The following is a 21499-nucleotide window of genomic DNA, read 5'->3' on the forward strand; positions in this document are numbered from 1 at the left end:
AATGCCCATAAACCAGCCCCACATGCCCCTAGACCAGCCCTGAGTTTCCCTAGACCAGCCCTGAATGCCTCTAACCCAGCCCTGAATGCCTCTAACCCAGCCCTGAATGCCTCTAACCCAGCCCTGAATGCCCCTAGACCAGCCCTGAATGCCTCTAACCCAGCCCTGAATGCCTCTAACCCAGCCCTGAATGCCCCTAGACCAGCCCTGAATGCCTTGAATGCCTCTAACCCAGCCCTGAATTCAATTTTCATCCGCAATCCTCAAATTTGGGTCACAATCACAGAGTGATTTGTTTTTTTTTGATACTGTAAATACATTTGCCAAATGTTTGTCAAAACTTGTATTTTGTAAGTCAAAGTTGAATGCTGATTAAATCCAGGCCATTGTCATGCTTTTTTAAATGGTGGTTCTTTTAAACAAACATTTCTCCAGGTTCTCCTTTCTGCTCTTTGCCATTATAAAGTAACCTACAGACGCGACTCGCTGTGAAATTGTACAGCAATCTCTCCTGGCACTGCCTGGGGTTTATTTCAGAAGGAGATCTAATTGGATAGACGCACAAACACACGTGTTGCTGTTAATCCGCCTAGTCCAATGTGATACCCAACCCCTTCTCTTTCAAACATAGCGCAGACCAGAAACGACAGTGTTCTCAGAGGAAATTTGGAAGTGTAATGTGAGAAGAGAAGTAACGGGAGCCAAAACAAAATGAAAACTCACAGCTTCACGTTGTCCTCGCCACTTACGGTTACTTATTTACTTTTTGGTGTTATCTTCACGGTGACCGGTGAGTCGGATTTTATTAAGTTGGCTTATTTGTACTAGTTCGCTAAGGGTTTTTAATACTGTAGCAAATAGGTTAGCCAGTATAGCCGTATACAGTACGTCATTTTTCGGAACGCAGCTATGTTTGTGTTGCTTGGTGGTTGTCCGAGTTCATTGCATGGATCATAAGATTGTTTCATTATTTTAATTTATAAGAAAAGGCCATTGTCTCAGTTAAGTTTGTTTGCTTGGTTGTTTCCAAAATCTATGTAGAAAGCAGAAAGCAAGTTTTATACCTAATAGGGTGTTGTTTTGTTTCACTGAACTTTGATGAAGTCAGATATTCCAGTACAGCACAAAAATATTAATATTAACAGTGAACTATCTATATTACGCAGATAAACTCTTTGATTAACTGGTGCAACTGTAAATAATACGACAATAGCGTTCTGATTTTGTCCACATCACAGTCTACATTCACGTTGTTTTGATTCTGTCTGTGCTTTGTTTGTTTCCGCTCGAATGTTCGTCACGACATCTGAATGAATGAAAAGCTCCTGTTTCCAGATCGCTGCAAAGACAATGTAGCCTTAAAGATTGCACTGAATGCGCGGGGACTCGTGAGATGAGCACTGGGACAATGTCCATCAACAAAACAAAAACAGCCAAGTGAGGCCATGGAGCTGTTATTTATTTGTTAGTCTACTTCCCAATATGAAAATTGCAATAATTTGCATACTGAAGTGATTGCCTTGCAAAAGCTTTCCCCTTAATCACATGGCGTATATTATGTTGTTGAGTACCTTTATGTAACTTGCATTTTGTAGACAGCAGCTTACGAGAGTGCAATGTTTGCAGTGAAGCTAGATGTTGTTTCTGGGCTGTACAAATAAATAGCTGACATAATTTCCACATTAACATGACAGTTGCAACAGGTCAGTAGTCAAACATTTAAGACTCAGGCTTATTGAAGAAAGAGATGGGCCAGACTTGGTCTTTCATCATGAGAATGGCATGCAGTTCAATTGTATTGTAAAGAAATACATGTACATTGGTCTGGGAAGTAGTGTTCATTTACTTTGCCTTCTGCTTCTCCGTAAAAGTGTTCAAATTATGTGCCATGTTTGCTGGTCTCATTAGTCTCCCATGACAGCCATGTCTTGGTGGGAAGATGCTTTCATGTTTCTTCACTGAAACATCACTGGCACAAGATCAGACCAGGGTATGGCCCAAAGCTTTATTCCGGCAGACTGTACAATAAAACTGATGATCACTTAAAGAAGTTTCTCTTAATTGTGATACACATTCAGCCAAAATGAACGTTTGTATGTGTTTAATGTGCTCTCAATGATTACGCTGCATCATTGCAGTTAAGCATCTGGCAATCATCTTCTTTTGTTTGAATGTATGTGCATGAGTAGTTATGGTTACTGTACTTTTAAAGCCAACCCATCCTAATCCAGGCTGATTGGATTTTTTTCAGGCAATCTTTGTAATTGTCTTTTGTTGCAGTTCATACTTTGTTGTGTTGTGAAATTATTTTATTCTACCCTTTTATGATTTGGTAGCATGATGTAGTTTTAAAATCCCTTTTCCAAAAATTCTATAATGCTATTTCTAGTTAGCAGTGTTAAAATATTTTGTATCTCTCCACTTGAGAAAAAAAGGCAGTTCTCTAATGTGAAGGATCTGGCATATTCTATTATTGGGAACAATGAGGAGGCTAATTTTAATGTGTGATAATTAATTGATTGGTCATATCACCAGTGTTCATCTTGGCAACATTTATCAACTTGAAATTATAATGACCCCATTTCCAGACAATTTAATTAGGTATATTTCACAGTGTTGGGTAATATCACAGTTGGTTCTCCTTCTGTTTTGTGTAAAACTGACTACACACCTTCACATTTTGTGTGTTTTTTGTCTTTTCATCTAAAATCCTTCATTTGAAGAAGAAAAACATCACTAATTCAGAAACAATTTGCTCCATTTCTATTTTTAGCAGCAGATATCTCCGCTGCTTTGAAATTGTGCCTGAAGATTACAGAAATCTTGCCTGGAACCATTTCACCGAACGATCCATGTGCCTGCTTATCACGGGTAGATTATGGTTTCCGCTGGGTTCAGTGTGTGCTATCATACTGTTCAATTGTGTTGTTGCCATGTAACATGGATAATTGGCCTGGAAATATGGGGCACGGTCATTTACAGATTTCTTTCTATTCTGTGCCCATATTTCACTTTCTCTTCTATTTATCTTCTCTTTCTATTATAATTATAGTTCACAGATTTCTTTACTTGCTTGCAACTGAACCTTGTTAAAAAAAATCTGTTTTTGAGGTCCGTCAGTGCAACTCATATAAAATAATGGAAGTAGAGAGTGTTCACATCATTACTGATCCAAACACAGTTGGCTGTTCAACGATTCCCTTGTCAAGAAACAGATTCATCCTTTAAATAACAATATTGAATGTTGTCATACAGATACAACTCCATTAAGCTGTGGTATTATAGTATATATATATACTAGGTACGACCTGTTTTAAACAATATGGTACACTGTAACAATTAGTAGTTGGGATGTGCATGTTTCTTGTGAACACTGACTGTTTTGATTTGACCTTGATTCACAGTTGCTTCAATGAAATTACAGCAGAGTTGGATATGCTATGAAAATAATAGGTTGGCTGCAGTAACTGTAGCTGGGGTTTAAACCACTAGTGTAAACCACGAGACCACAAAACTCATCACACTGGGAACCACCCAATTTGTAGACCTAATAATCAAAACACGTGGTGATTTAAATCCCTGACCGGGTCAATGCAGTTCACTCAGTGTGTTAGTTCTCTGAGGGTATTATGTTGAAGACTACCTCAGAGATCTGTTGTAGTTCATTCAAAGTTTATGCTATGGGGTGAGATGTGTTGGCCCAGTCCATAGGGTAGCAGGGTCTCAAGCGATATACAATTTCCCTTCAACAGCACCTTCTGAGCTCTTCTGTGGTCGCTTTTCTATCTGTTAAGTGCTTTGTTTTCTCCCTGTCTGAACAAAGAAAATATGTGAAAGCTGGGCAAACTGTTCACTTGCCTTTAAAAAATGTTAATGAATGTAAAAAGTGTGGTACAGTACATCTTAATGTTAGTTTTGTGTATTACAAATAATGTATATGCTCTCACTGTTCATCTGAAAGGCTACCTTTGAGCTTTGATTTGTTTTGTCCTGTTTTGATCTCCGGGCACTGTAGTTGCCTGTCCTTATTTATGCTGTAAGGGCCTCATAATTTGTTCTGACTCATGAAGCCAGAAGCTCTTTTTGAATGCTCAGGAAACATACATATTGCGTTACTCATCAGGAATCGGATTCCACACCCTGTGTTCTTCCATTACTAATATGGGAAAATACAGTCATAGGGAATTCTGTCCTCTTGTTTAAAGAAATGACAAACACTCCTGGTACATTAAACCTAACAATTTGATTGTCCTGGGGGGACTGTTTATATATGGTGTTCTTTGTCCGTTGTCAGGAATGAATCAGTCTCCACATAAATGTAAGATTCATGGTCAAATTTATATTTATGCCATTTCTATCGAGTGACTCTATTATCCTGCAAAAAAATGGGCATTCCCATTTTCTGCTTGCAATTGATTTTTTTCTCCAGCTAAAATATGCATGTGGAAATACCAGTAAAGCCTGGTTCACATCAAAATGTGTCTTGTGAAGAGGCAGATGTGAACAAACTTTGCATGAACTACTGCAGTTTAGAATGTCTGCTGATGGCTGCTGTAGTGTCCTGAGATTCATCTTGTGAAATCTTGAATACAAAGTTTAGGATATGTACAGTCAGGTCCATAAATATTGGGACATCGACACAATTCTCTTCTTTTTGGCTTTACACACCACTACAATGGACGGCGCTTCACAGTGCAGATGGACAATGACCCGAAGCATACTGCGAAAGCAACCAAAGAGTTTTTTAAGGCAAAGAAGTGGAATGTTATGCAATGGCCAAGTCAATCACCAGACCTGAATCCGATTGAACATGCATTTCACTTGCTGAAGACAAAACTGAAGGCCCCAAGAACAAGCAGGAACTGAAGACAGTTGCAGTAGAGGCCTGGCAGAGCATCACCAGGGATGAAACCCAGCGTCTGGTGATGTCTATGCGTTCCAGACTTCAGGCTGTAATTGACTGCAAAGGATTTGCAACCAAGTATTAAAAGTGAAAGTTTGATTTATGATTGTTAGTTTGTCCCATTACTTTTGGTCCCTTAAAAAGTGGGAGGCACATATACAAACTGTTGTAATTCTTACACCGTTCACCTGATTTGGATGTAAATACCCTCAAATTAAAGCTGAAAGTCTGCAGTTAAAGCATATCTTGTTTGTTGCATTTCAAATCCATTGTGGTGGTGTATAGAGCCAAAAAGGGGAGAATTGTGTCGATGTCCCAATATTTATGGACCTGACTGTAACTCATTGTATCAGCCAAGTGAAATAACAGCCACTGTTAACCCTTTTTTTGATGTGTAGTCAATTCAATTAAGATTTAGCTCTGTCACGACTTCAGTGTGAACCTGGACTATGAGAAAATGGACAGTGTTTCACATTTATTGTTCTACTTTCCTCAGACGTGAAAAAAGCCAAATGAGTTGAAGTGCAGCATGTGATAAAAGTACTTGTAGCTCTCTTTAGCCTACGCAGTGGTTCTGACCAGCAAGTGAAATGGCTTGTATTTATAGTAGCATTTTGAATTAATTGCTGAAAAGACCTATGTATGAATGACCGTTTTATGTCACACCTTGGTAAAAGTTAACTACTCAGTTCACTAATTTGATAGAAATGGTCTCATAACCAATACAAAATACTGTAGGTAACGCTATGCTGTGCATTATTCTTTTTGTTACTGCCACAAGAAACCAGTCATGCAATCTTGTTGAGGCAGATACATGTCAGTTAGTTGTCAATCCAGTCCATTCAACAAACGGATCAACAAAAGCTACCTGCTGTTTTCTCTTTTGTTGATTGCATAATAAAAATACATGCGTGCTGTTCCGGTATTTGTTTCACGGAAGTATTTCAGGTGTTCCTGAGCACATTTGGTACCAAATCACACGCATTATATTAATCAGTGAATGCCTGTGATGGACGCTGCAGGGCTGTAGCTGAGCGCGAGGCTCAGATTTACCACACATCTGGATGTTTTGCTGCGTTTATCTTTCAGAGCCATTGACTGCAATTATATTTTCTCAGGGTTAAGAGCCTGTGTGTAATCTGAGGGTTCTGAGACGTATATGATGTGCCGTCTACACCACAGTGTATCTTAAAACCCATTAAATCCTACAGGAATTATAATGCCAGAAAAAGGATGGGCTGGGTGACTATTTATTCTATTTTTCCTTTCCTATAACTCTGAGTTAGTGGGTTATGCCCTTTCTGGAAGCAAAACGGCCTTCAGAGCTTTGTTTCTAAAAAGAGAAGCAGAGCCTCACAGCCTGGCCTCTTGTGTGGCTTGATAAACGCATGAAAAACATTACAAACAGGAATAAAAGGAATGTTTCCCTTTTTGCATCCGTGAAATTGATGTAAGCCACTCGTAGTTATAACCTTTTGTAACCTCTGGCTATTAAATTTGAAATGGTTTCCTGTCCAAAAACATTTTTTGGTTTCTGTGCATAAGCAGTTCTACCAAAGTCAATTCATGAAAGAAGTCTGGTACAACGTGATGAGATATTGAAATCAAATCCTTGTGTTACAGGCATTGTATTCATTTAAATTCATTATAATATTTATTGTAAAACAAAATCTTTTTTTTTGATTACATTTTGAGTGGAGAACTGTGCTGAAAAGTTTTGCCTGAAGGCATACCACGATGGCCTGTTTCTGTGCTGCTAAATGCACCATATGGTCTTGGTCACACTTAAGGCCGGGGAAACCAGCTGGCAAAACATATTGCGCCTCTCCTAATAGAAACATCCAGCATGAGTGGGTTTATCTCCCCAGTGTCCATTAATGGCTGTGTCAGCAACCTAAACTCTAAAGTGGCCTGTGTGGAAAATCAGTCACGGATGAATTGAGCTGTCCAGCATGTGACACTGACCAGTCTCACTGATCAGCATTGGTCAGACAGCTGACTGACATCCTTTCCCTTATCATTCACATGTGTGAAAGCCAGTGTGGCCACACCTGTTAGGGTGCAAAGTATGTGTTGTTCATCAATAAAGCACAGTGTTAGCCTGATCCTATATGATTATGAAGATAAAGATACAGACTCTCTCGCCCTGCAAAACAGTAGTACTCATTTGTGCTTTTTTTTTTGTCTTTTTAAAAAAAAAACTTGGGGCAGCTTGAAGCCCAGTGGCTAAGGTACATGATTGGGACACGGAAGGTTGGTGGTTCAAGCCCCGGTGTAGCCACGATAAGATCCGCACAGTTGTAGGGCCCCATGAACAAAGCCCTTAACCCTGGATTGCTCCAGTGGGATTAGTCTAATCAACTGTAAGTCGCTTTGGAGAACAGCTAAATGACAAACGATTATTTCTTATTTTCAGGAGATAGTTGTGAGGTGAACCACTGCCAGAATGGAGGGACATGCGTGACGGGCCTGGGAGAAGGCCCCTTCTTCTGCATCTGTCCCGACGGATTCACGGGCGACACATGCACTGCGGTGGAGAGCGGTAAGGGGCAGCACTGCTCAGAAACCTTACAGTTGACTCCGGAGGTGTTTGAGGTGGTACGTCATCCTTTTAACTGAACCGTTCCCTTCCATCTCCAATGCTGTTCCATTCAGGACCCTGCAACCCCAACCCCTGCAAGAACGACGGAAAGTGCGAGGTCGTGAGCCAGTCGCGGCGAGGGGACGTCTTCAACGAATACGTCTGCAAGTGTGCACCAGGCTTTGATGGCGTTCACTGCCAGAACAGTAAGAACCTCATCTTCACTTAACAGCTGTTCACCGAGTGATGACTGTTTGTACAGTCACATCTGTGCAGCCCACAGCTTAAAACGGTTTCATTTATTTAGCTTTTACAGTCATGCATTCCCTCCGTGGTTAAATAAATAAGTAGGTTATCCTAGAGTAGAAAAGATTTTTGGGGGCTCAGTAGTTCTCAGTTGAATGTTATTTGTATGCAAGCAAAGGAAAACGTATAATGGAAAATAGAAGCATTTGGCTTTGCATAATACTGTAGCCAATTGAAATGCTGGAGCCATTGTAAATATATGTTTGGCATGTTGTAAAGACCCTTTCAGAACAAACTATCAAGTTGACTTCAAGGCCATATTGTAACCCACAGATGAGCCCAGAATGTGCTCCCACAGTGTTATATTGGTGGAACAAACTTTCGGTTTACTATGCACCGTAACCTGAGACTGAAAAATTAATTATTTTCAGTTTGAGGAGATGCACAATAGGTTTTCGTTATAATGGCACGTTGTTTGTTTTTGAAGTGCAATATCCATTTTCTTAATTTATTTGCATATGTGGCTGGCTGTATGGGCCATCATTGATTTGTGTGTGGGCTGCATAGCGGTTCAGTAGCTCATCTGCCTGTAGTTAGTGTTCTGTGGTGATCTTCCACTGAAAGCCGCTAGCTCAGCTCTCTGGAGCCGGCGCAGATGAACCCTGTAATCGCCCGCGGCCCCGCCAGGCAGATCAGCCCCCGCAGCAGGCTCTGACACGCACACGCTGAGTAGGCCACGGGCCCTCTCACTGCACAGAGGCACCGCTCCTGAGACAGCCATCTAACCCCGTCCACCTCTAGTATACCACTGCTTTTATCTGTGCGGTCAAGTTAAGAGAGATGTCGATGGATGTGATGTCTTTTTTCTGTTCATCTGATGGTAGTAATGATGTTTTGTTGTGCCTCACCCAAGTCAGAGATTAAAATTTTCAGTTTGGTACGTGAAATCGGTGTGACTGCTCCGTGGCGAGATCATGAAATTGTTGTTGACATCCCCTTAGCTTGTGGTGTGTTTATTTTATGACTAAGACGAATCCAGATCATAATTTTCACGGTTTTTGAGAGGCCTTTTCTCTCTCTGTCGCTCCCCTATAATGTTCATAGCTACCCCAGGGTGTGTTTTTGTGAGTCAGACGTGCAGAACTCTGCAGTGAACATCTGTGACAGACCTGTGGGAGGTGGCGGTGTGCTGGTGGATGGAGTTCTTTGGCCCAGAGAGGGTGGGGTCAGCTGTGCTTCCCGGATTGCGGTTCTGCACGCGCTCGCTGACTCACTCTCAGAAATGCGGTGATTCATGTCTGGCAAGAGTCCTTACCTGGCCTAAATGTGTCAGTCGCAACATTCAACACACAACATGTGCTTATTGAAATAAACACTATTTTTTTGCAAGCTGACTCACAATGTGGTAATTGTGGGCTTTTTTCTCTCTTTTTTTGTTTGGATCCGTGCGAGCTGACGAGGCAGGGAAACAGTGTTGCGTGCTGTGGAAAGTTATTCCCCTTGTCTTGCACAAAAGGCAGTCTGTGCCCTGCTTAGTGAGCCGTGTCTTCAGGGCAGTGCCAGGGCTTTTTATAGAGCCCATGGACCGCTGGCCAGCTCCCTGCCACCAGGGCACCTCCAGGCCGATTGGCCACATTCCTAGGTCAGCTGGTAATGAGGGATTCTTATGCTGGAAGTGGTGTGGTTACAGCTCATTGCACCAAGAGGTAGTGTAATGCACCTCTGTGTACTGTTGGGTTACGTCAAGTTTCATTGTGTATTGAATAAGTCCTAACTAATCTCTAATTAGTCTACAAACAAATTAGTCTAAATGCATTCATTGGTCTCTACTGTGTTTACTCAGGCTAATTAGAGTAAATCTTGTTTAATCTCTGTTTTTAGTCACACTGGCTGGCTGTATTCATCAGAGGAGCTGTTGCTTTGTTGGTTTTTGGTACAGCAGGCAGAATTAGTATTGAGGTTCTAAATTAAGATCCATGTGCGCATGTTTATCATTGCGTTCTGTTTACTAATCGCATGCCTGTTGTGTTGACCCAATTTGTGATTGACTGTAGTATGTGTGGCTGTGTTGTAGTGCTTCTCTAGCTGTGCATGTCGTGAAAATTGCGAAAATTTCTGAATTTGTCAACGTAGTTCTGAATTGAAGAAGAGATTGTGGATGATTCTCCCTAAACCTTTTATCAAAATCAACAAAATGGAGTAGAGCTGAAATTTGGCCTAGTGGCCAGCTGGGTCAGGCAGCATAGCGAGCATGTGTAATATTCTGGAACAGTTTTCTGTTTTCCATGGTCCTCACAAAAACATTGCACGGTCGTGCCACTGTGTTCGTCATTTCCCTGAAGCGAGTCATGAACTCCTCCCCGGAGCGTCCCTTTACTGTTCTAGTTTTCTCACAGCAGCCATTATGTAATGCATAGCTGACAACAAAACCGCATTGCTTCGGAAGGAACCCATGGCCAATGTAATTACGTCCAGCTGAATCTCAATGTATGTACGAAGATTCATATTTTCCAAGCTTGTAAGATACATAGTTACATTGAATTCACTCATACACTGACTTGGTTAATAGTTTGTTCAGTCATTTTGATCCATCTTTAGCAGTCAAGTAAAATGTGCCCATAAAGGGGAAATATCATATGTTGTCACACTAGGCCATCACACTGTGTGCTAGTGTGCTTCCTCCCTTTAATAGGCCCCTGCTCACGCTGCCGGTCCGGCCTCATCGGAAAGGCAGAAGGTGCAGACAAAGCACTTATGGTGCTGGAATGACATCCCTCTAACAACAACTCTGACCTCAATTAAGCAGATTATGTGCCTGATGAAGTATGGTGTTTATGTGTGCGTGGCCGTGAGGGCCTGGTGGTTTGGAGTGATACCCAATCCTCTTAATAGCAGAGGCAGAGGTAGCAAAACAACCACAGACAGAGCAGACGTCGAACCTGCGTCTGTCTTTTGGATTACAGCCTCTGCTTGTCTCCTGGGGAGGGGGGCACCATTAAGACTGTGATAATCAGTGTCCACAGATGTAATGTGCTCAACCTGGTACAACCTTTATAGCACAAGCACAGCTACAGGATCTTGGCCCTCTGTCAGCGTAGCCTGAGGTTGTACTCAGTTTTACCGTCTGATCTGTGGAAACCATCTGCCCATAACCAATTGCCTGTAATTGCATTAGTTTACTGTAGGTCACAGACTGTGTGAATTATCTGCATAGTTTAAAATAGCTTTCATTAAATTTTTTTCAGCATTTGGATTTGTGGAAATGTATTTAGCCAAGTGGTTAGGAAGTGATAAAATTATGAAGAAATCCTGCAAATGTTATTTTTTCTTCTCTCGGCTTAATAGTACAAAAGCCAAGAAATGAATGATGGAGCTATTGAACGTGATAATTCTAATTAAACCACTATTCGTTGGGTTTTCACAATGCATGAAACCGGTTTTAAGTCAGTCATTACAGTAAAAATGTTTTTTCCTGAAATTTTCAGCAGAGATATTCAGCAGAATAATTTTTTTCAATGGATTCTTGATGCCCTGGTCATAAAACATGGAAAGGAAATGCAGTAGGAATATACAGGGTAAGTGTGCCACTCAGTGGAGACTTTGGGGAGTGCAGTGAGTTGGCTCTGATTGAGTCAGTTTAGAGGCAAATAGTTGTTTTTATTCATGTTTTGCACACGATACTACACGTTGAAATGTTTCAAATTCATCTGTGCAGCTGTTTTACTATTCAACAGATTCTTAGGTTTTCCAACTGAAAGTGCTGCCAGCAGAATCATTCCCAAGACCTTTGTTTATTCCATGTCTCTGCATAGTTGGACTCAGATCCATTCTAGTCCAGTTATGACCAGTAGGACACACAATTGCCTTCATTTATGTCTTAATAATGTAGATGAGGAAGAATGTGGGTGTCTGCTATTGCCTGGTAACATTCTGTTAAATCTGTGTGACTTTAATTCCTCCATTGGAAGAATTTTGGTACACACAGACACACACACAAGCGCAGACACACACCTCTCTGGCATGGATACAGGCTGACTGCCTTTAACACTGTAGTGAGCTATAGAGAAATCCATGGACTCAGCATTCTTATAACTTTCCATGTGTTCCTCATTAAGTTGCGTATGTATTTATTTTAACAATTTATATTTATTCCCCTAAGGGAAAATGTAATACGATTTTATTTTATTTTATAGATGCACGGAAAGGGCATGCTGTCACTATCCAAAAAAAGAGAGCAAACTATTTTTTAATTACAGTATACGATCTCTTTAAGTGCAGGGGCATTTACTACAAGTCACTGAGAAAATGATGCTGTCACTGACTCCAGTTTAAAAATATGTTTTTATAAATATATAAGGCTTTCTTTCTTTTTTGTGTGATTTGCTTGCTGTTTGAGCACCTTTCATATCACTCCCTGTGATCTGGTTCACTATCACTATCCATGGTCTTTGGCTGGCCAATAGCTGTATTTGTTATCAATAATCAGAAACTCACGCACAGCCAATTAACCTCGCCCCAGGCGTGTTGTCTTTGGCTCCTCCCACTCTGACATCATGGCTGCCATGGGAGCGGGCTAACGGCCTGGATCCCCCACCAGCAGCACCTCCCCTGGCTAACCTGCCCGAGCACAGACTCCAGTCTGTCTGGGTCCCTGCTGAGGCCCCCTGCCCCGGCAGTCAGAGGGGCAGAGCACCTGTGGCTGGGGCAGCGGGAGACAGGCGCAGTATTGTGGGCCTCCGGACTTCAATCATTAAACTCATTAATTAGCCCACATGCCGGCGCACCGCCGTCTCCCGGCAGGCTCGGCCGTTATGTCAGTTAACCCTCTCCTGCGGGGACCCAGCGCTTCCACACAGTGCTGAGCATGCTCAGTCTAAGATGGAGCCCCCTGCCTATATATTCATCTGAGAATGTAATGGCTTGCAGGGCTGGCTGAGACCTTTAGTTATGCCTGTAAATGCTGACATTTGAGCATATGGAATCGGTTGTAAACCTGTCTTGTTCACAACTAATTTTTTCTCAGAAAACAATTTTGACCAGGGGGAGCAAGTGCTTCAGGATTTATGGGAAACTGTTGCGGGAAAGTTGAGATGTTGTGGATGCACGTTATTTTCATTATATATGACTTTACAAATGGATCGGATCACACCTAATTTTACTCATGTATGCAGTATCATACAGTATAATTGGAAACAGACCACTTAGGCTGGCTATTTAATGATCAGTTGGTTCAACGTGTAAATACGGAGCAGGTGTATTAAATGACCTCTCAGTATCTGTGCCTGCAGATGTGAACGACTGTGTTGGCCAGCCCTGCAAGAATGGAGGGGAGTGCCGCGATCTGGATGGAGATTTCTCCTGCAAGTGCCCCTCACCCTATATTGGGAAGCAGTGCCAATTGCGTGAGTATCTGCCATATGCAGCCCTCAAGAGCCTCCATATATGCTTCTCTCTGTTCATGAAGTCTTGCGTTTTATGGGTGGGAAGTTCAAAAGGCAAATTGGCTTTTTTTGTGGCAGAACATAAGCATGCATTTGCCACTAATACTGCTGCATAAATAATTCAACAGAAATATATTTTCTGAATTAAATGTAGACTTATGGACAAATATTTCAGTATTACACAATCCTGGTCTTAGCGAGTAATAGCGGCTTTAGGTATTATTGAGTTAAACTAAAGAACACTTTACGAAAAGCTGGAGGTTGTTCTCAATAGCCTGGATTTTGTGGTTAGTGGTAGATGGGTGAAAGGAGTGTGACTGAGGAACGTTGAGGTGGACCTGACACCTCCCTGACTCCATCTCCCAGGTTGCATCTCCTTGCTGGGGATGGAAGGGGGCGGGATTGCCGAGTCTCAGATCTCCGCCTCCTCCGTGCACTATGGAATCCTGGGACTGCAGCGCTGGGGCCCTGAGCTTGCCCGTCTCAACAACAATGGCATCGTCAACGCCTGGACATCTGCCACTCATGACAAGAACCCCTGGATCCAGGTACAAGTGCCAGCTTACTGAGAAATTCTATACAAAGTCAGTTCTCGTTAAGTCTGCATTTTCTTTGGCAATTTTGGTTGCAAGTAAAACTTCTCATGACGGGCTATCGTTTATATATATACAGAATGGGGATTAAAAGTATTAATTCTGTTGAGCTAAAGAGTTCTGATGCTGGTTTGAATGGAACCATGAGTTAGGTAAGTTATGGCAACCAAGAGTAAATATGAATTTGTTTGGAGTAGTCAGTTGTGATTTGAGCACTGAGGGTGTTGAAGACACAGTTCACTGTTTGTGAGCGAAAACAAGGGACACAGATGCCTGTTTCCTCTTTTAATCTCTGCTTAAGTCCCTTCCTCCTGCGTTTCCACAGATCAACATGCAGGGGAAGATGAGAGTCACAGGCATCATTACCCAAGGGGCCAGCCGCTTAGGCACCCCCGAGTTCATCAAGGCCTTCAAGGTGGCATCCAGCCTCGACGGCAAGACCTACACCGTCTTCAGAGACCAGGGACAGAGGAAGGACAAGGTGAGGCAAAAAGTGATTGCGAGGAAGAAGAAACTTTGAAACCATTTAGATATATCAGAACATGAGAATTACAATGCTCAGAAATCAAATCACTTGAGCTTACAATGCAAGTTTTTTACATTTTTAGCTCCACCTGGCACACTATAATTCTGACAAAATTGTTTTTAGTGTGTCATTTTTACATTAGATACCTGAGAGAAATTCATCGAACTGAGCTGTATGATTGAAGAGATGAGTTAAACTGTCGATGGCTTATCAACAACTGAATGTGAAAAGAAGTACATTCCACGTTCCAGGCTGTGACTGTACATGACAATGTGGCAGTTGAGCATTTTGTGCTGGGTTGTTTCACAGGTCTTTGTGGGGAATGTGGATAACGATGGCACGAAGACCAACATGTTTGACCCTCCCATCGTCGCACAACACATCCGCGTGATCCCGGTGGTGTGCCGCAAGGCCTGCACCCTGCGCATGGAGCTGGTGGGCTGTGAGCTCAACGGTAAACGGCTCTCTGTGCGGCACGTGTGACCTCTGACCCCGGGGACCACCGGCAGAGCTCGGGGGCTGAACGTAAACAGAGGCCTTTTGAAGTGTTTAGATAGACCTACAAACAGGTGCTGTCAACTATATAAACGCCAGCTACTTTGTGTGTGTGTGTGTGTGTGTGTGTGTGTGTGCTGTATGTTCAGCCAACGTCATGTCATTTACGTCTGAGAACGACCTTAGATGCCTGTCAATTGATTAGAGGCCACCACTCTTCTTCCAGGAATGTGAGTTGCTGTTGGTGGGGGTTCTGGTGATTAGTAGCGAGGCTTAATGCAATTTATTACTCTAGATTGCATTCCTTCCTTTGAAAGGAGCAGGATGGATCCATTGGTCAGAATGACAGTTTTGTAAGCTGAAACCAGGTGGGGTACTGCCATTGTACCCTGGAGAAATGTAGTTAGCCTTTGCTTCAGTCAGAAAGTCTAACTGTATAAATGGATAGTATGTAAGAATGTGAAGTTGCTCTCCCTGGATAAGGGCATCTGTTTAGCAAATCATGTAATGTAATATAAGCTAATTCCCTGGGTTCCCTTCCTGTGGGCTGAAGAAACTTCTCCACTATGGCTGGAATTCTAGCTTGGAAGAATTGTTTGTTTTTTCTGGTCAAATCTTTGTTTAGTTGTTTTAAGTCGTTTACATAAAGAATGACAGAAGTCGAAATGAAAAACTCACAAAACCTAGAATTTGACGTATTTCATGGTATGTTTTATGTACGTATGGGGATGTCTGAGCAATCAGAACTCCATTTTGTAAACCTAGACCCAAGCTCTCCCAGACACTTATACAAGCCAGCTGGCTATGCTACCAGCCAGTGTTTTTAATAGTGTAGAAATACATCTGTACACATAGCTCATGGCTCCTGTTGGCATTTTACCATGATTGGATCTGCACATACAGAGTCAATCAGTTTGTGGTTTCTGCATGGTGGTTTCCAGTCCGGGCCCTTCTTACATTTGAGCTTCATCTCCAGTTTTCTGTTAGTTCTGCTTCAGTTTTTTAACCCATTTCCCAACAGGGACATTCGGACAGGGACATTAGCACAATTCACGTGGTAGCATACCGCTGTATAGCTATACATACACTCACTGAGCTCCTACTTTACACCTACTTATTCATACAATTATCTAATCTGCCAAACGTCTGACAGCAGTGCAGTGCATGGTCTGGAGCTTCAGTTAATGTTCACATCAACCATCAGAATGGGGAAAAAAATGTGATCTCAGTGATTTCGACCGTGGCATGATTGTTGGTGCCAGACGGGCTGGTTTGAGTATTTCTGTAACTGCTGATCTCCTGGGATTTTCATGCAGAACAGTCTCTAGAGTCTCAAACCTCTAAGTGGATAGGCTACAGCAGCAGAAGACTTATAAATACCTAATAAAGTGCTCAGTGAGTGTATGTGAATCACTTTAGGTTTTCTGGGGACAGCAAAGAATTCTTCCTATGGATTAAGAACTATGTGGGAGGGATCAGGGGTGAAGAGTGGGTCGTGCCAATGTTACATTCCCCACATTATAGCTTCACTTTGTGTTGACACATTGCATTCCTTTCCACAAAAGCACTTGTAGTGCCTGAGTCCCATCTTTAATGTTGGCTCAGTTCACCTCCTATAGTGTAAGGCCAGAATTTCTACTGCAGTGATAGATATCCTTAATGACTATATATTTGGGAATCGCAAACAAGCATTTAGTACATAAAGTAGTGACAAGGACAGAAGCTGTTGTCGTACATATCTGTAGGTGTACTTTTGTATTGAATTATCCAAAGAAGGCAAAGAAAGTTATGAATTACTTGATTTGAATGTATAAACAAAATCACAGCCATATACAATGCAGGTAGTGATGTAGAGTATCACTAATCTGTCCATCTCCTCACAGGTGATCTGAAGTGAAAAGCTTTGCCATTATTTGGCATGTCTCTCATTGTTGGCCGGTCAAATACCTTCATATAGCAGAAATTCTGGCTACATTTCATATCCTTAATGACAAAAATATAATTCTTTTGTTTCAGTGATTATTTACGGTATATGCTTCATGTGTTTACCTTCCAGCATACTGGCAGCACCCAGATTCATTGCAAAGGAAGACCAAGGCCATATTTAGCTTTGGTTTGACCACATAATAAATGGTATTTGCCATGGTTTCCTATAGCGTGCACACTGGGAGCGGTACTGAATTCACGCTGCAGTGTGCTTAGCCACGCACTATCGCTCTCTGTCTCGCCCGCCATGCCACTCTGAACTGCATGCCACATGCCACTCGTTCATTCCCCTGTGTCTCCTGCCATATTTTCGGACATTTGTGCTTGTTTTCGTGTGTTTTTTGTTTGGTTGCTTACGCCAGCGCTGGCCTCGCGTGTCTATCACTCTTCTCTCTGCTGTCTTGTTCACAGTGTATTTAAACACGGCAGGTTGCTCTGAGCCCCTGGGCATGAAGTCCCGTCTGATCTCAGACGGGCAGCTCTCAGCCTCCAGCGCCTTTCGCACCTGGGGCATCGACGCCTTCACCTGGCTCCCCCACTTCGCCCGGCTCGACAAGCAGGGCAAGACCAACGCCTGGACCGCGGCCAGCAACAACCGCTCCGAGTGGCTGCAGGTACGGGGTGTTCAGCTCCTGACTCCGGGGTCAGTTTAGGATCTCACTTTTGAGTCATAACTCAGTTTCAGTATCCAACAGGGAAATTGATGCCTACACTACAAATGTCTGTCTTAAGTTTTGTAATGAGACTTAAATTCTTATTTTTATAAGTATAGGGATGTAGAAAATATGTATAAGTAGAATATAAGTGGAACAGATTAACTTGCTTTCAGGTACTATTTGCAGCTCTGTGGCAAAATGTTTGTCTTATTTCAAAAAATGATAATAATAATAACAAATGATAATGATAATAAAATGAGTCTAAATATAAGACTCAGCTCTCAGTTAGACATTCCTGATACACTTGATGCAAATGGATGAACTTCAGAAGGGTTTCTCCATCATTGTCTCTCACTCGCTGGGTGGTGCAGGTGGACTTGGAGTCCCCGAAGCGCATCACAGGCATCATCACACAAGGTGCGAAGGACTTTGGCACTGTGCAGTTTGTGTCTGCCTACAAAGTAGCGTACAGTGACGATGGACATTCCTGGAGCGTGTTCAGGGATGAAAGATCCAATAGTGACAAGGTCAGTGCTTCACAATGTAGTCTTCCGATAATTGACAGGTGCTTTAGTACTCTGTCCAAAATGTTCATTTTTGTGGGGTGCAGGATCTTGGAATGTGTAGGCTGATCCAGGGTTGATCCAGGGTTGGCTCGAGGCCTTGGCTTGCATGTGTGTGTAGGAGTGATCCAGTTATTTTTAGGGCCTGAGCAAAGGGCTTCACCTCATGATTTTTTGATTAAATCTTTATTTTTTTTGCCATGAGATGCCATTAGTCTGCCAGCTACTGCATGTGCTCTATGTGTGACATAGAATGGCTCTATCCTGTACCAGTGTATTTCCACATTAATTATTGTAAGAATAATTTTAATTCAGATAATATCAGGAGAATATTTATTCAGATTCTCTTTAGACACATTGCTATCCATTTATTGATAGTCAGCTGAGTTTCGAGTAATGATTGACTTCAGTTGTAGGTATAAAAAGGCTTGCTCTCGATTCTAGCCAGTGTTAAGGCCTAGACAACAATTTCCCCTTCCATCCATTGCTAGAGAGGACCTATCAGACCAGCACATACCGTAAGGTTCTTAAAATGGGAAATAAAAAAGGGAAATAAAAATGTTGAACATGGAACCAATCACATTACCGCCGTCTGCAGATGCAGCTTCAACCGTCCTCAGCATCTGCTTGTGTGTTGGAGTGCCTTGCTCAGCCAAACCCTCACTCTCCTCTCATTCCTTTTCATTGTGGTTTTGGTGTTTCACAGATATTCCAAGGCAACATTGACAACAATGCGCATAAAAAGAATGCGTTCGAGCCGCCTTTCTACGCGCGCTTTGTGCGAATCCTCCCCTGGGACTGGCACGAGCGCATCACCATACGCATGGAGCTCCTGGGCTGTGACGATTAAAACCTCTCCCCCTCCGGGCTCGTGCCTCTCTCCTCTCTCCACTCCCCCACCTGCCAGGCCTGCATTGCCTTGTCAGCAGCTACAAGGGGAAGCAACGCCCTGCACAGCTCTTAAACACCTTCTTGTGGTTGTGCTGGCTGAACTCCTTAAATGAATTTTCCAGTGAGGATCACCATACTCAATCTGTAATTCAGTGGTAAATTATAGCATGTAGTGAATATTGTGACCACGTAAATATCTCGTACTCTGTGGACTTGACCCCATTCGTAAGCCTGGCTTTTTGTCTGTGTGATAATCCGTTACTTCATGCTTTCTCACTTTTCAGTGCTCTTCCAGGTAGATGTGTTTTTTTGAAAATTTGTATTTTGTGATGGTTTTACAGTGCATAGTTTATTGGTGTGGAAAGCTTATTTGAATTGTGAAACTGATTTGGATCCGGTGGTTTATGATTTCCACATGGTTTTTAAAAACAATAAAGATAAAATGTAAAAAGATAAAAATTATTCCTCCAAATGATTTATTCAGACAAATTAATTTGCCATTTCTGGTTATGTTTGTACTATCATGGGTGGAGAAGAGACCGGGCACTAATTTAACATTGTGAACAACTGTACTTGATTTGTTTTTCTTCTTTTTTAAAGAGTAACTCTTGCAACAGTTGCTGAAAGAATTGCATTATTTCTTGAAGAAAACTGCAATGAATATATTTTGTGATTGAGGTCCTACAGGTTCTATAATTTTAAGATAATTTTAGATCTCTCAGCACAAAAACGGCTTAAATTGAGTTTGTGTTTTGTGTAAATGATAATGGATAAATCCAAAATATGATTTACGTGTCAGTACATGGAAATTATTTATGGACCGTTTACTTTAAGAATTTATGTTTTCTTTATTGAAATGATGTGGGTACATTTAGTAGTTGATTGTTGTTGTGGCAGCACAGTAATTTAAAAATGATTCTTAAAGTTCTGTTTAACTAGATTAATCCACAGTGCATTTACTCACTATTACATGGAAAAACCCATCGCCATTTACGAGTTAACCAGGAGAATTGCACATTTGCCATTAAAACCTTTCTTTCTTTCTGTCTGTCTTTCCTAAGAGCTGAGGCATGCTATATTTGACAGTGATGCAAAATCAATCTTTCTTTGCAGTAGCAGGAAAATGCCTGTGAGTGATTAATAAAAGATAGAAATTATCTTGCACTGTGTGAAAATGCATTCTTTTCTACCTGAGGGCAGTGCCTCTGAGAAATACCTTTTCATACTCTGTCCCAAGTACAAAAGCACTGGTTGTTTAACTTGCCCTAAATTCCCAGCCTTTGTTCTCCCAGGGATCCACCAGTTCCAACTTGCTTGGCATGCTTGTGGGATGTCACCTTGTGAGCACAATGCTTGACCCCAGTGCTCCCCTGTTTCTGTGCAGCTGCGATTCCCTGATATCCACGCTCCTGTGCGCACCAATAGTTTTTTTGCTCCACAGACTTTGTAAATCAGTTTATACATTGTGATTTCCCATGACTAGCCAAAATGAGAAGTTGACTGCCAAATGAAAAATATTTTTTGAAGTTGCATGGAATCTCATGATCTCCTAAGTTAAATATGAAAATGCCCATGCATAAATAATCACATTTGGGAATGTGCAATACATTAGTGAGCATTATCAGTTTATTTTGGGTATATGCTAGTAAAATCAAAAGAACAAGGTAAAATGTGGACAATATCTCACAGCAAGTAAATGCAAGTAACGGTAACCAGAAGGGCACTGATTAGTCGATGACAGACATTGTAAAATATGTATAATTGTTGTAGAGACTGTTGTCTCAGACTTTATTTCAGTGTTGTCCAAAGAGTGTACTGTACTGCATAACCTTGTAATATTCCAGTTCTAATTCCAGTTTTGCAATTTGCATTGTGCAGAAGTCTAACCTTATTTTCACCATTGTTAGCAAAGCAACAATTGTATGTTTATCTCGTGTTTTTCCAGGTTTCATATGATTCTTAAAAACATCTATATTTAATCTACACAGGTGACTAACTCCTGTAATAGATAAAAATGGCTGGATTTTGTTTTGCATTCTTGTGGTTGTGTAGAAATATATTGTGTTTTAAATTGAATTGCTGAATAAAAACACTGATTAAGTTGAGTCACCTTGTAATTTTGTAACAAAGTTTTTGTGCGATAGTTTGGACAATCTTGCATGTAACTATATGCATTCTGACACATTCTGACATACATATGATCTGTGAACACGGGTCTTGTATAGAGAATCTGAACTGATCTGTGAACACAGGTCTCGTGTAGAGAATCTGAACTGATCTGTGAACACAGGTCTCGTGTAGAGAATCTGAACTGATCTGTGAACACGGGGTTGTATAGAGAATCTGAACTGATCTGTGAACACAGGTCTCGTGTAAAGAATCTGAACTGATCTGCGAACACAGGTCTCGTGTAGAGAATCTGAACTGATCTGTGAACACAGGTCTCGTGTAGAGAATCTGAACTGATCTGTGAACACAGGTCTCGTGTAGAGAATCTGAACTGATCTGTGAACACAGGCCTCGTGTAGAGAATCTGAACTGAATCTGAATGGGATCCTGTGATAAATTGACCTGAAAAGATCCATCCATCAGTCCATTCATACATCCATCCATCCACC

The 21499-nt window shown here is 41.7% G+C and overlaps 1 protein-coding gene across 4 annotated transcripts; it reads left to right on the top strand.

Moving 5' to 3' along the window:
• The first annotated feature begins 637 nt into the window (after positions 1 to 637).
• Positions 638 to 20986, top strand: LOC133131240 (lactadherin-like). 4 transcript variants are annotated; one of them, XM_061246498.1, is made up of 10 exons: positions 638 to 790; positions 7320 to 7445; positions 7559 to 7690; positions 13004 to 13132; positions 13538 to 13719; positions 14090 to 14245; positions 14600 to 14744; positions 17183 to 17385; positions 17799 to 17954; positions 18697 to 20986. In XM_061246498.1, the coding sequence occupies exons 1-10, from the start codon at positions 712 to 714 to the stop codon at positions 18838 to 18840; spliced, it is 1452 nt and encodes a 483-aa protein (XP_061102482.1). In that variant the 5' UTR covers positions 638 to 711; the 3' UTR covers positions 18841 to 20986. The 4 variants fall into 4 exon arrangements, with proteins under 4 accessions (XP_061102482.1, XP_061102484.1, XP_061102483.1 ...); XM_061246500.1 differs by having other exon boundaries at positions 17201 to 17385; XM_061246499.1 differs by having other exon boundaries at positions 13019 to 13132.
• The last annotated feature ends 513 nt before the right edge of the window (positions 20987 to 21499 follow it).

Source organism: Conger conger, chromosome 6, assembly GCF_963514075.1.
Source record: "Conger conger chromosome 6, fConCon1.1, whole genome shotgun sequence".
NCBI lineage: Eukaryota > Metazoa > Chordata > Actinopteri > Anguilliformes > Congridae > Conger > Conger conger.

What these genes read in the sequence shown, in the direction of transcription:
- LOC133131240 (XM_061246498.1), top strand. Translation starts at nt 712, where the DNA reads ATGAAAACTCACAGCTTCACGTTGTCCTCGCCACTTACGGTTACTTAT. An exon ending in GGTGGGCTGTGAGCTCAACG is followed by an intron (nt 14,745 to 17,182) that starts GTAAACGGCTCT and finishes TCTTGTTCACAG; the next exon opens with TGTATTTAAACACGGCAGGT. An exon ending in AAAGATCCAATAGTGACAAG is followed by an intron (nt 17,955 to 18,696) that starts GTCAGTGCTTCA and finishes GGTGTTTCACAG; the next exon opens with ATATTCCAAGGCAACATTGA.